Genomic DNA, 15,656 nt, shown 5'->3' with positions numbered 1-15,656 from the left:
TAATTTTATATGTTTAAAGATATATATATATATATATATATATATACAAGGACTTTATAAAACATTTTAACATATTATTATTACTTAAAAAAGTTTTAAAATATTAGATTAATCTAAGTATTACATTAATGGCTTTTCAAATTGACTTTCAAATAATTCGACGATCAATGGCCGCAGAAATGCTTTATGCATTTTAATTAACACACAAAAAAAAAGTGCAGACCAAAAGATCCAGGTTTTTAAGATGCTTATCCAGAGCGGATGCAGGAGAATGGAAGAAGGGAGGTATATTCCTATATTTTCAGCACAGAGAGCACAGCTCTGCGTGTGGGGGGTAGAGGAACTCCGATATTTATGAAGACAATTAAATTCGTAAGAACACAGGGCGCGCGTCAAGGAAAGGGCACGTGGGAGGCCGAGCGATTAGACATGATCGTGCACAAGCTCGACGTGCCACGCTCGTGGCCGTTAATATCTCCCTGTTCCCTTTTATATTTTATATAAGTACACGAGACAATCCCCCTATATCGTTGTTTACGAGCAACGAGTGTTGGTTTCTCTCGTTTCCGCGCTCTTTCTCAATTCGCAGTAGACAGACGAAATATTTACGATGAGTATTCTGAGACAAGAAACACGTCAATACACTTAATCGGATAATATACCATAAAAATGGTACAGATATGAAAGGCAAAGATCTGTGAAGAAGAAAAAAAGCTGTATTTCAAGTACAGTTGCACTGAGAGAAATGATTTTGTTGTAGGAACAAATCAAAGGAAAGCAAATGTCATATTTGTTAAAAAACTGATCGATTTGTTACGATTGCAAATTAATTCGTCAACAAATAATTAAGTAGCTAGTATCGCTAACAAATAAGAGGCTCATATATATATATATATATATATATATATAAAAGTCGTAAACGATTGCAAAATCAAATCGTAAGAAATTGATCAATTCTAATTAAGTATTCTTCCTGCATTTTGACTGTGCTTGGTCGACTTAGACTCCAGGATCATCTATGAATTCTATGTAAACAAGCCTAAAGTCTATTCAAAAGATAGGTTAGATTCTATATAGTTTGCTTCTGTTACTAATAATTAGTTGGTATAGCAGACTAGCAGCAAACAACAAAATTTGTTGTCACATATTTATCGATCATCGGTTAAAGGTACTGGTGGCTTGCTAAATTAACAAAATCCTTTCTTTCAATGCAAATCAAAAAGTTTTGAAAGATTTTAGTAATAGAAATCTTCAAATTAAATTGGAGATTTCTAACAACAAGCTTAGGAAAAGGAAAATTTTAATCTGAAAATACCTGAAAATACAAAAGTATTTTTCAAAGAATTAAAAAATCAAAATATTAAAAAGATAGAGAAATCAGAGTTTGAGAAACTGAAGTTTAATCAAAACGGAAGTGGCACTTCCTGAACTAGTCTGTCGCACCTCGCTGCGAATTGTCGGTCGCGATATTTCGAGATAAGCGTTATCGATGCGTAATATTCGCAACTGAACGACGCGACAGGCTCTCCGGATGCGTTTAAAGCGGCGAAAACTCGTTCTCAGAATGGAGAATGGCTCACCAGCCCTGCAGCAAACTTCACTCTAATCTTTATGAACTCCATTAAGACGACGAACGTAGCTACCGGTTAGAAGCTACGACGCGACGCCGTGGTTCCCTCGCCTCACGTACGTATCGGATCTTCCCCGAGTTCGATTTTCACGCATCTTCTCCGTTTAAAAGTTTGGAAATTTAATTTTAACATGAGTCCTTAAAATTGCTTATTCTTCTTCAACAAGTTTTTCATTAAAAAAAAAAATTAAACAGTTTATACTTCATAAATTATTGTAATTTTGATAACTTAAAACTTTAAGCTTTTCAAGATTCTGGGAACACTTTACGATTATGAAGTTTCACTATCTTACAATAAATTATTTATTCTTCATAAAATTAAATCATTATTATTTTAAACTCTCATAAAAGTCTGTGCTTCGAAAAACTTAAGATTTTGTAATAAATAACATATACGTCTCTTAAAGCGCTTTATTTTATTTCGTGGTCTCACATGTAAAGTAGCGTCACACCCGATAAGATTAATTTAAACTTGATCAGTTTCCCTGCATGCGACACGCAAGAAGAAGCACGCTGTAATTTATGATCCGGGGATCGATGGATCTTTCGAATAATTCCGGTTTAATTAAATTTCTCGACGATAATCGTGACAGTTACGAAGAGCGTGTATCTCTTACATGCCATCAAAATGCCAGTTACGTAAATCTTATTGCTCTTTTCCCGCTAGTGCCGCAATCGCATCGCAAATCGACGGCCAATCGCTCGCTTGCAACATCGTCTGTGACATTTTATTTGTATGACATTTTTGGTATTTGCCCGTGGCTATCGAGACTCTACCGTCTTTCCCTTTGTTAACTCTTCACGAAATTCCCAGCGAATGCACGACACTTTATTTATCTCGATTATATTCGCGTAAGTCTTGTAGTAAAACTCGCTCGACCTCTGCTTCGTCATCTTCATTGTTAAAGATGACTCCGAGGTTAAAAGGTTGAAATGTTGAAAGTTCCTCAAATCTTATTATATATTGTAATTAATATTTTAATCTATTTTTTTCATCCCTTTTTCATCTACATAATATTTAGTATTTTAGAATATCGAAGATGTCACTTTTAAAATAAGATTCATAAAATTGTTCTAATTTTAAATACTTGTATCATAAATCGATAAATTGTTCGTGGAAAGAACGATTTTGCTGGAATGTCTAATTTTTATCGTTATATATAGGTACAGATTTGAAAATAATTTTATTGAATTATATATCATAACAATTATGTAGACCACTTAAGCATTCACAACAATGATGTAAAAAATTTTAATATTTTAACAACTTTTTGAGCATCCTAGTATAATTTGATGGTCCAAACAAAATTCAGATTTGTATCTAATTAAATTGTTAGAGAGATATTTCAACAAAATTGTTCTTATTGTGTTGAATAGATTTTCTAAAATTTTAACTGTATATACATATATTTTTAATCGATATAATTACGTATCTTGGATCAACTTTTATTTTAAAGAAGATAAAGCTAAGCGGCTTCGTAAATTCCTTCGTGAATGAAGTCCCGGTACGGATATATTTTTTCAAGACATCCTGTATGGTAGCATCAAGCGCATGTAATTGCGGCGCCGCCGTCGTTACTAGATCATTGGTGAGATTTCTCCCGGTATGCAAAGTCCCATAAAGGTAACGTGAAGAGAAGGTGGCTCATAAGACGAGAAAAGGAGCGTGTCTTCGTTAACGATGATCCGCATTCCTGCGGGAATCGCGCGGGAAATTCCTCACTGACCGATGAAGAAGGGATACCAAGTTCTGTTCACCTGTGTTTCTTTCGCAGCTACAACGATCAATCTGCGATCTTCGGGATACGAGCGACGTGATAATGAAGACAATTCGTTAGCAAAAAAAGGCCAAAATAAAAAATTATCTCCGGTCATATTCCAACCGTAAAGAAATGTCTTTTCTCAAAAAAGACTTACGAACATGACTTTAAATGGGATGACATAAAAATATTAGATAGAACCATCTTATAACTTGCAACAAAAGACTGATCTCGGAGATGGTATATATTAAGAAACAGGAGCATGGATTGAACAGGCAAAATGACACAGAATCTCTTTCTGATTCCCTATTTTACAGTTGTTATCCTCTTCTTAATTATTCCTCTTCCTTGTTGGTTAAGTTTTAACAATGTTTTAATCTTAAATAAAATTTTACATTGACTAATACTTGAACAATTTTATAAAATTCTATATTAATATAATTAAATACAATCGTAAATATTTCTTTTATTCATATATTTTATTATTAAAAGAAATTTTATTCCTCGAGTAAAATTTAATTTCATTTACAATCAACTAAATTAAGAGAACTCGAACTTAAGAGAAAATATTTTCTTTTTTTTTGCTTCGCGTGTTTGAAAGAAAACCATCGATTCGTGAATCCACGACATATAATGATAAGTTCACAAAGTGTGTCTGTGAAAGAAATTCAAATATTTATTCGCACGGTCATCACTGTCCTGTTAATTTATCTGCAGCGAGAAACCGATTTAGCAAGGCTAATGAGCCGCCACTCTTTATTATACAAGTTACAAGCAAAAACGACGTGTACTTGTATTTCCTAGCTTTCTCTCACCCAAATCATGCAATATCGATGATGCACTTTGAAGCCATTGGTTCCATAAAATGCGACAAGATATACTAATGCTCAAGAAATCGCAAGCCACACTTGTATGTATCGCACATCTTTTACTGAACAAGCTACATCTTTTCACAATTCTTCATTCGAATATAACTATATAAAAACTCATACATATCGAAGAAATTACATCGTTTTATAGAAGCCGATCACATTGACAATTATCACTAATTACAGGATTGCAATTTGCTAAATTAGATTATCGTTAAAAGATTAATATTCCTTATATAAATTTAAAAAAAAATTAATCTCATAAACTTTATAATACAAATTTTTTAATTCTTAAGTTCTTAAATATCTCCGGAGATTTAAATTGCCAATTTCATTAATTTTAAGATCATAAATAAATTTTTCTAAGAACATGATATAAAATCAAGGAAATTTATGTAATTTAATTATCTTTACATTTGCTCAAATTATTACTTTTGCTCAACCATTATGATCGGCAAATTATTTGATATGACATTCATTTATTAGCATACTTGTCGAACCGCTGAATTCTCGATGGCAATGCGTGAAACATGACACGTGGCATCTAAGCATAGACCGCAGTGTCAGTATCGGATGCCGCCGATTCGAGAGGTACCCGGTAGTGATTGTGTCGTTCGTCGCGCGTCTAGAAACTGTTCACGCGATATTTCGCCACGCCAGATCTGTTTACCTGTCCAAGTCGCTTGACCGACTTGGATGAATCGCTCGCCGGAGTTGACGTGTCGGCCGATTAACTTACTCCGTCATCGTATGGCCGATCGAACGTTCGGTTCGTTGAACTGGTTTTTGCGAAAACGCGCACTGTAATCGGTAAAAAAAAAAAAAACTCACGCACGCGCAGCAAAAAAACATCTTAAACAAGAACGTCGTATAAAAAGTTTCCAGTAATTCCGGTAGTTCGTGAATGGACGTAAAATATACATCCGAGAGAAGTCATAAGAATTAACAATATTGAATTATACAGTTTAGAAGATTTAGATATTCAGTTCTCGAACGTTCAAAGATCTTGTATAATTTAAATATATAAGTCTATTCTATTAAGGAGATTAAAAGGGCATAAAACATATTAATATTTACATTTTAAACAAACTGCATACATGTGAAAGTTGTGTTTATAATATTCTATTTTTATTGAATAACGCATTGTTATAGATTAGATTATTTTTTATTTGATTAATTTTATTGTTATAAACAAAAATGTTAAAAATAATAAAAATCTAAATTTTTTTATACAAATATTTTAAGTACTAAAAATGACTTATTGCAAAATTTCATTGAGATTCACCAATTAGTTTATAACAAATAAATATTTTATTTATTTATTGAATAATTAATGTTTGCATCTCAATGTAACTATACATAAATATTTTTGAAGTCAGTAAAGTACTTATATAAAAAAATTGAGATTTTTATCATTATTTTATAATACATTTTCATATATTTCTAGTAGAGTACAAATTTAAAAAATCCTCCTAATATCTTCTTTCTTTTTTTCCCCCTATTTTGCCGTTTTTCTGTTCTCGATAAATATTTTTCTTCTCGACATTGCGTTATCACGTCGTAGAAGTCGGACTGTTCGTTACTCTTGCAAATTTGTTTCAAATTAAAAAAATCAATGTATTATACCACGATATGAATTACCATCTATCTGTGTTTTTTCTCTCTTTTTATTAATGGATTCTCAACACATTTACCGATATTACTGACAAGGTACATTATTATTACTAATTTGTATGTATTATATTAAGTATTAATTTTTTGTTCACGGTCATTTTTCTAGAATATTGTTTTTTGACTACTTTAATTTCCGATATAAATGACTCGCAGTATATTACACGAAATGAAGAATACAGGATTTAAAATTATAATGAGTTTTTTAATACCATGTATATTTTTGTTTTATAACGATAAATATTACGGCAACATTGAAAATAACTCGGGCAGAGTCAAAATGTTTGTTTTTTATCAATTGTAATTGTTATATGAATTTTATGAATTTAATTAAATTAAAGTTCTTTGCTACTGATTCTTTGCCCTTCTTTTGACTACATTGTTTTATACTTACAGAGTCTTTTAGTATTATTTATTAAAAAATATTATTTTTTATTGAAACAACTTTTGATCCAACTTTTGGTCAACTGTCTCTAATTTTTTTGTATTACTTTTAAATGCAATTTAGAACAATCTATAATTTTTTTCAAATAATTCTTAATATATTGCATTTATTTACAACCTAAGGAAACTTTGAAACATGAAGGAGCAAAATATCTCATTTTCCTCTTGATAAGACACAGAAGCAATTCGTAGTAAGCAACGTGAACATTGTTTACTACGAACGAGTGTAGGAAAAACAACAAAATCATGCTGAAACAACCTGATAAAGAATTGCTTGAAAAAATATGAATCGCGTGGCACACGCGAAATCTCATCCCATCTAGGAAACAGCCGGGATCCTGTTACTCGCAAGTGAAAAGTGAACTACAGGATTAACAGAGGCCGAGCACACGTATTTACCACGCGCACGTGTGCGATCAGCTGGGATAAAATGCGATGCTAAAAGAAAAGGAGAAACGATCGAATAATCGACGATCTGCCGAGGGCGATACATGAAGCCGTGTCGCACGATCTCCGATCGCGCGACGCGAAATGATATTGTAATTCTTGCGAGCGAGCCACTTAAGCGGCCCTCATACGATTCGTATCGGGCAATCGAATGAGCTCTGCAGTCTGATAAATCTCAATTCTGCACGAAAAGAACGGTTTTGCTAAAATTTCTAAAAATTTAGCAAGATACAAATAATAATTTTGTTGGGTCATCATAATTATATAGAGCGTTCAAGATTGTTGCTTGTCAAAACTTTTTATAGTATTGCTCTCATCAGGCTTGAGTTCCCTACAATTATTTTAATGATCTAATAAAATTATTATCAAATCTGTATCTAACTAAATTTTTAGATATTTAGCAAAACCGTTTCTTTTTTCCGCACGAAGAGAATAGGATTTAGTGTCGTGTACTGAAGAAAAGTATATTAAATTTTACAATAAATATTTAATAAATGTAAAAAGACATATATTTATTTTTGGCACAATGATACAAAAACCATTAGTTTAACTTAATCATCATTTAAGTATATATTTACTTACTGTAAGTAAATGTTTAGTTAGTATTATTAAAAGAAATATTTATTAAGATTTAAATTTTTTTCTTTGCGCAGACATAATATATATTAAATATGCGAAATCGATCTTGATTTTCATAACAAATTCAAACCAAAAGTATAATTTTAGATATTTCTCCTTGGGAGAAAACATTTCATACGAGGAAATATTGTCTTCTAATGTCCGATCTTTCTTTCATTAAATCCGATATTAAAATTTTAAAAGTTATGTACTTTCAATCTACTTAATTAAAAAATTATTGTCAAAAATATTGACTGTGTGAGAACACCTTAAGATGACAATCGACAAAGTGTGTCAGACTTGCGAAGCCATAAATAAAAATGGGCCACGTATAAACACAACATTACTTACAAATACTCAAATATCGTTTTTCTTTTACTTTTATTTACGTACGAAAAATATATTCAGCTGCGTTCAAGTATCATGTAGACTATTAACAATTATTCAACAGCAGATTGAAATGTAACTACGGTAACATAATATCGAATTCTGCAAGTCCAGGAGATAATAAATTATACCTCAGAAAGAACGATTATTAATTATAATTATATATAATAAACGCGATAAACGAGCTTCGAGACACACCGAAAGGGCTTCTCTCACGTCGATGAAGTGGCGAAAAATTACGTCTTGCTACTGATTTTATGATGAAATACCGTTTTTATGATGCGTATATATGAGGTTTATTTGGTCGTATATCAGTCAAGAGATCGTCATCAGATGTTCGGAGATACACGCCCGCCCGTATTACATGGAACCGTTAATCATATTTCTAACAATGTGTGATTTACGCTTACCGAGCATGATCCAAATCTCTCTTGTTGCCGAGTAGGAGGGCGGTGAAATAGGATGGCAGGCGTAGATCTGCGAGTTGTTTGAGAAGTCCACGAGCTTCCTGAAAGCTCCGTTTACATGTCACGCTGTAGACCACGACGAAGGCCTCGCCCCACCGTATATGTGAGTACAGACAGCCATTCTCCTGAAACAATCGATGGAAAACGACTGATTGCTATGACATTCAAGAACCGAGAATTGGATTTAATTTGAAGTATCTCTACTCGTATCCCAGCGTGTTTGAATGTAAGACACTTTATTTCTTTAGACGCTCGGCAAATAGAAATCAGTTTTCTAAATCCTTCCGTGCTCTAAAGAAAAAGTCACGCATTTGTGGGATATGGTTGAAAGATAAGAAATTTAAATAAATTCTTGGGAATTTTCGAAACTTTTACATCTCGGAATATATGCACGACTAACTAGCCTTTTTGAAATAACTAGCCTTTTGAATTTATTTACGCACGCGCACAAAATTGTCTTTAATGACTGCAAAAAATATGTGCCGGACGAAGGCGTTCAAAATTTGCTGCGCGTTGATTCCACAACCTGCGTTCATAAATTTCAGCCATCACCTAAACTGCGGTACATCCGGCGGGAATGAATTTTATAGAGTGAGATAAATATATACCTGGTCCGTGTGGGTATACACGGGTGTTATTTATGAGCAAATCTGTCGAATTAACATTGCGTGTAACGTGCTCGTAAATAAGCGCCGCAAGAATTCCGGTAACGGCAAGTACATCCCTTCTATACAATATAACGTCTTAAGAGAATCGTTAATATTAAAAAAAAAAAAGCTTTAAAGCTGATTTTGTACCATAAAAAATTATATTATCCAAACAAAAATTCGGCTCGAATTTAGTCATAAATATGAGTCATGATGTATAGGAATCTTTGAGAGAATCGTTACAAGTATTAAAATTACGAAATTTTTATATCTTAAGATTATAGAATCTTAAAATTATAGAAAATTTAAAATTTTTTAAAAACTCTGTAAATTTTGAAGATTATAGAGATATAGTTCAAAGTATACATTATTAAATCTCATAGAAATTTGAATAAGAAAGTTGCGCATATAACAAAAGTACTTTGTTTAAATCTTTTTGAATTTCTTGTTATTTCAGCACTTCGTACTTTAAAAGATTAAATAAATTGAATCTTTTACTATGTCGAACATATCATCCCGCCTGCAGTCCCTAACAGACGTCATCGACATAAAATATCGGCAGGCGTGCATCTGTCACGTCGCGAGACATGCTCGAGTCGCTCATAAATATTTATTGATCGATTGTATTCGAGGCAATTGAACGCGATGCCGGAATTGCGTTCGCGCGTGTCGCGTGAAATGCATCGACGCAGCGGTGAGTTGTGCAACTCGCCATCGAAGTGATTCGTCCAGTTATGAAATAATGCAGAACGCCTCTTGATTAAGCAACGCTTTAATGCACTTTGCATCGCGTCGCGTAATTTCGTGAAAATCAGCCGCAATTATTCACTGACTTCGTGTCTCCTTACGGTTAAACGTGATAAATAAGCAAGTGCATACGTGACAATCCAATTTGCATTTATAATTTCACTTGTAAATACATCTTTATATTTAATTTAATTTTAGCTGACGAAATTAGAGAAAAACAGTTTTAAATAAAATTAAGTTAAAACATGTAAGCGAGATATTCAGTTTACATAAATTGAATTAAAGATACATGTAAATATTCTCATTTTAAATCTTACATATATATAAATATATCATATATGTTGTAATATTAATTAATTCACAAAAAAATATATGAATAGAATTATATTTTTCTTAATAAAACAAATTCAATAACCTAAATATATTTATAAGCACAATTTTTTGTGTACTTTTTAAAGTTTTGAAGAAGACGCAATTTTAATAAATTAAGTGAATATAATTAATAATCTTAAATATTATAATAATCTCCCAAAACTAAAAGTTTCGTACGATTCTGCCAACATTTCCTACCGTTCTGGAATTTTTTGAGCACTGTAGGAAATGTCGATAGAAAAATGTACAGGTAGATTGTAATTTTCGACGGGCGGTCTCCTTAACGACGCGACAGTTAACAGAACGATAAGACGAAACGAGCGTGCTGTCCATTCGGAATCGATTCAAGTGGGCGAGAACCGCGCGCTTTAACACCTACGCGATCCCGCCGGATAAGCAATGATCCCGACGACGAAGTTATGTTTCTTCGTGTTTGTGGCGCAGATAACGATTCCCCAGCTATTCGCCTGCTTTTATGTACAGAGCAGGTATTGTCAATTAATAATGCTTCCCGATTAGAAGACCACAAATTCCGCATAAACGGCTTTCCGTGAGATCAATGAATACGCAGGTAGGTATCTGAAACCTTAAATTCCAGTGTTATAATATATTCACGCATATGGTATAAAAATTATCTATAACATGTGGAATATTGTTGTGTTTGACATATATGCAATATGGAATCGCAAAGCGATATTTTTAATATTTTCAAAAAAGAGTTATAAGTATTGAAATCAGATATGTTATGTATAATTTTTTCTTATTATTAGAATCCGACCAAAACTTTTACCGAAATTAATAAAATCACTCATTACGTGTCAGTTTTGACTAAAACCATATAGTTCATCTTCATAAATATTAATTTTAATATGTATAATTATTGTTTTAATAATTAAATAATGATGTTTATGAAGAAGTAATACTTATATTCTTTGGCCAAAATTGACAACCGAAATTTCGGTTTTCGATTTCGGCCGAAATTTAACTATTGTTTCAATAAATAATATTTATGAAGATTATGAGCATGTTTATACATATGGCCTTTGTAGGATTCCTACTTTTTAATTTCAGTTTCGATTGAAATTAATACGTAGCCGAGTGGTTTCGGTTCAGTTTCGCAAAAGTTTCGGTCGGAACTTTATTTATTATTATACATAAATTTTATATATTGTTACATATATTTTATTGTGCATTCTTGTAATAATTTTTGTACAAATTAATGCAATCCGTAATAGTCAACAATGTATTTTGGGTCTTATTTAATTCAAGTTCTAGTATTTTTATTTACATTGTTTGCAAAAAAGATTCTTTAATCTCTCTCCACTTTCCTATAATAAATACCAGTCTGGGAAGCGGAACTACGAACGTAGACCAGCGTATCCTAGAACGTATCTTTTCTTCGTGCGACAATGCACGTTTCCACGAAAGCGACATCAACCAACCAGACGACGACGCCGCGGGACACCGCATTATTACCTTACCACTGACAATGAGTTACAATGTTATTACTCGTAGTTTTACAATGGTAGAGTTCCTACCGAGATTCACCCTTAGATAAGAAGAAAGAGAGAGAGAGAGAGAGAGAGAGAGAGAGAGAGAGAGAAAGATACTACTACCAGCAATTTATAGTTGATATAACGAGTGACAGTCGGTCCGAATGGAGGAGAGTAAAGTCAAGGCAATAAACTGAAATATCGTTGTAACACTTAGATTCGCACGTTACGATCAGTGTACATGGGAAAGATCGAATCCACGAATGTATTGCCTGCAAACAAACGAGCAAAAAACAAAAAATCGTTGTTATTTATTAATTGCAGCGCTACTACGGTCTGCTGGTTATGCGCATGTACAGCTAATAATATTATTAATCTTGTCATTTAAGTTAACATAGATTAATCTCGCGAACATGTAGTGCATTCTTTGTAAAAAAACAGTCATAAAAAACACTCTGTAAAGTGACCCGCATTTTATCTCCTTTTTTTCTCCACATTAACCGTTAACCGTTATTCTTGGAAAAATAAGAAAAGTTATTCGACCTTCCGACGTCAATTCTAACCGTTCTGAGACATTCGAGCGCGTATTGACGTCCACGCTTATTTGCGCACATGTGTCGAAAAATTAAGATAAGCCTGCTAAAATGAAATTTCAATGTCGATTTGAATTTTCGTCATCATTTCAGACAGAGACCAATTGCCGTGCGTCTGCATACCGCGGCTGTAATGACTTGTAGAAACATTTTTAGAAATTTCCGACAGCGACGCGAATTGATGTAACGCGGAGAATGAAAATACATATTAAATTAGAGACGTATAATATATTCTAGAAAAGAATTCGATTCGTAACAATAAAAATTAATATTTATTTGCATTAATTAAAAATGTCATACGATCCATTTAAGTAAACTTTTCCAACTTTTTCTGTTTACTTTTAAAGAAGTCATCTAAACTAGGTTAAACTTAGATGAACAATGAAATAAATGTACACATTCATTTCTCTGATATAATTTGATATATAAAGAATTAAATTGCAACGAATGAAGAATATAACGTACGGTAATGAGAAAGCAAGGATGCCAGCCAATCACATCCGGTCCCAAATGGCATCGTTACATTTGGTCTTTCGTTCCCTACCGTTACTCTTCCTCCTCGTCCCGAATGCTCAGCTTCTTTGCCGGGGGGCAAAAAGGGCGCGCGCTTAATTATCAATTATCTACCGGCCCTCCCACGAAAAGCAATTGCAATTACCAGCCGGTCACGAGGCCAGGGGAACCAGTCAGCCCCCTTTTCTTCCTCCCTCGTTCATTCCTGCTCTACCCGTTGCATGAAGATTTATTTCGTACGTACACGCGGATGAAGAACAATGCGAGAATTGGGGAAGTGTGTCACCAGGCTGCTGGCACTCTTCATATTCGCGAGGCGGAACATACTTGGGCGCCACGCGGTGCGCAGCATCCCGGAGCAGAGAGGGTCCAAGAGATCAGGCGGTATGATTGATACTTTATTGCGGCATGCGCGCGCGCGCGCAGCATTGACCCGCAAAACCATATGTAGATATTATAAGAAATGAGACGCGCGAAAATGACAACAAAACAAAACGAGATAAGTGAGAGAGGGCGGAAGAGAAAGAAGCGAGAGAGAGAGAGAGAGAGAGAGAGAGAGAGAGAGAGAGAGGGGATGGTGGGAGGAAAAAAATTAATCTACCAAAAGTAGAACGTCCGCGCGATTGGGACGAGATGAAGTACGATTGATACTTTATTGCGGTCCAAGACATTGACCTATATATCGAAATTATAAACTGAATAATCATATGTAGATTATAAAAATACAACATACGACCGATTGCACAGTCAGACTAACGTCAGTTGGCAGACACAACCGTTGTTAATCAACTTTCCCTTCTCTATCGACAGATCGAAATGGAATTAATCGGTCAGGTGAGACAAAGAAGAATATGAGAAGTGTAGGATATATTTCGGTACTTTTTCAGAATTAGTACTTTAAGCCTTCTTAAATTTTTTAGCTGGGAAAGATAAAACGGAACTGTCGCGTATGTTTTTTTTTTCATCTATTCTCAATGTTTTATAAAAAGCAAAGATAATAATAAGCTGCGTGATTATTAATGTAATTGCTATCAAGAGTTTATATAAGTGTATAGAGCGATCAATTGTTCGGAATTCATTATCGCGTAATGATATATATTTACTCTGACACCATAAATCTTGACAACTGAATCGCAAAGACAGCTCTAACCATTTCTATCGTTTCAGTCAGTGGCTAGCTGTACCATTATCCAGGCAGTTATGAGAAGAGGAAACGGTAAGACGATCAGCTGACGCGAGAATATTTGCAGAGCAATCGCGAAGCCGTTGGTAATGATATAAATCGGTTTTATAAATGGTTTCCGTGGTGGCTTATCTCGGATGGAGCCGAAGATTTACGTGACGAGGAACAATACACGATAGAAGTATTAATCGTAGTGGTCGACGAGGTCGAGAGCCAGTCGAAAGCCAGTCAGCAGCCACCTACCCATTTGTTGCTCGACTTCCTACCTACGTGGCCGATTCCGCTGAAGAGCACCTACCTGAACTCCCGTGCCCTTGTTAAGCCAGGTTATTATTATACCTGCGTTGTAGAACACCTACTGCGATCCTCGTGATCGATATTGCAATGCAAGGGTCTCTCTCACTTTCTCTCTCTCTTCCTCTCTCGGAAGCCAAGTGAAAATTCTATGAAACCCGAGTCGAGCTAAGCAGAGAGCAATCGGCTCGTTCGCCGGTATGCAGAAAAGTAAAGCAATTATTACCTGCAACTCGGTTGCTTTAGATCCTATCCCTGGGATATCGTTCAACAACCTGAATTCTTCAAATTCTATGTATTCACAATACAGAGGGAACTTAGTTCGCCAAATGTTAATATATCGGATTTTTAGAACTTAGTACATAATTTAGCAGTTAGAAATTTGTTCTCTTTGGAGACAATGTCTTGAAACAATGAACGTTATATTCTTTTTTAATCGTATTTTTTAGATTCAAGGTTATGCACTTTTCAAATTCATATTTACGTGAAGAGATCCTACTCGTTGTTGATTCGAGATTTAATTCGAGTAGATTAAAGTCAAGATAAATCATTTCGTCGTGTGTCAGAAATTGTCCTTCTCAGATGTAAATAGAATCTAAGAGTGCATTCACGTCATTTATCTTGGCGACCGTGCCAGTAAAGGTCTACCAGATACCATAGAAGGTAATAAGAATTCAGTAAATAAATTTACCGCCTTACATGCTGGCGGCACATATAGTTTATCAAGTAGATTTACGTGATAAATATGATAATGTTACGATACCAAAACATTAATATTTATCGATAGAAATTGAAACGATTGTCATTAGTTTATTGACATACATCATTCGTCTATACAGAAGGAATAGTTTTGCTAGTACTATCTAAAGTTTAGATACAAATCTGAAAATAATTCTGATGGATTATCAAAATAATTACAGAAAACACTTAAGTATGATGAGCAATGCTTCAAAAAATGTTGACATTTTTTGTAACGAGCTTATGCATTTTACATATATTATAATTAATTATTCTGATGATCTCCAATAAAATTATTTTCAGCTCTATATATCTAGTTAAATTTTTAATACTTTAGTTTATACTTCTTTCCATATACAAATTTTTTTAAAGTGAAATATTTTCAGTGTTTATCTAGTGAAATATATTTCAATCTAAAGTAAGTCTGAATTTGAAGTTTTGTTCGTTTGAGATTTTGCAACTTCGGATTTGTTAAGCTTTAAATCTTTAAATCTTCTTTGGAAATTTCAAAATTTCTGATCATGTTACTATGTTTTTAAACATCAGGGTTAGGTAATAAGTTAATGTTTTTTCTTTAACTGAATAAAGTTAAAATTAATAGCTTTACAAAATTAATAAAATTAAGTCAAAAGTTGAAGGAATAAAAAATTAAAAACTTAACGTAAGTTAAGTCAATATTGAATTAATTTAAGTTAGAAAAAAAGTTAATTTTGAAAAAAATTATCTTTCATAATGTCCTAATTTTTCTTAAAATGAGATTAAATAACTACAATAGAGATTATT

At 33.5% G+C, this 15,656-nt stretch overlaps 1 protein-coding gene across 2 annotated transcripts in view; it reads right to left on the bottom strand.

Moving 5' to 3' along the window:
• The window catches only part of LOC108691836 (ras-related and estrogen-regulated growth inhibitor-like), a 41,718-nt gene that overhangs the window by 6,458 nt on the left and 19,604 nt on the right, over nucleotides 1-15,656 (bottom strand). For both annotated transcript variants that reach the window (XM_018199768.1, XM_018199769.1), the window contains exon 4: nucleotides 8,237-8,418. In XM_018199768.1, coding sequence (XP_018055257.1) covers nucleotides 8,237-8,418 — 182 coding nt within the window. The remainder of the gene's footprint in view (nucleotides 1-8,236; nucleotides 8,419-15,656) is intronic.

The sequence above is a fragment of the Atta colombica genome, unplaced genomic scaffold, assembly GCF_001594045.1.
Source record: "Atta colombica isolate Treedump-2 unplaced genomic scaffold, Acol1.0 scaffold52, whole genome shotgun sequence".
Taxonomy (NCBI): domain Eukaryota; kingdom Metazoa; phylum Arthropoda; class Insecta; order Hymenoptera; family Formicidae; genus Atta; species Atta colombica.
Note: the sequence above shows the minus strand (reverse complement) of the source record. Positions and strands in the feature narration are given on the sequence as shown.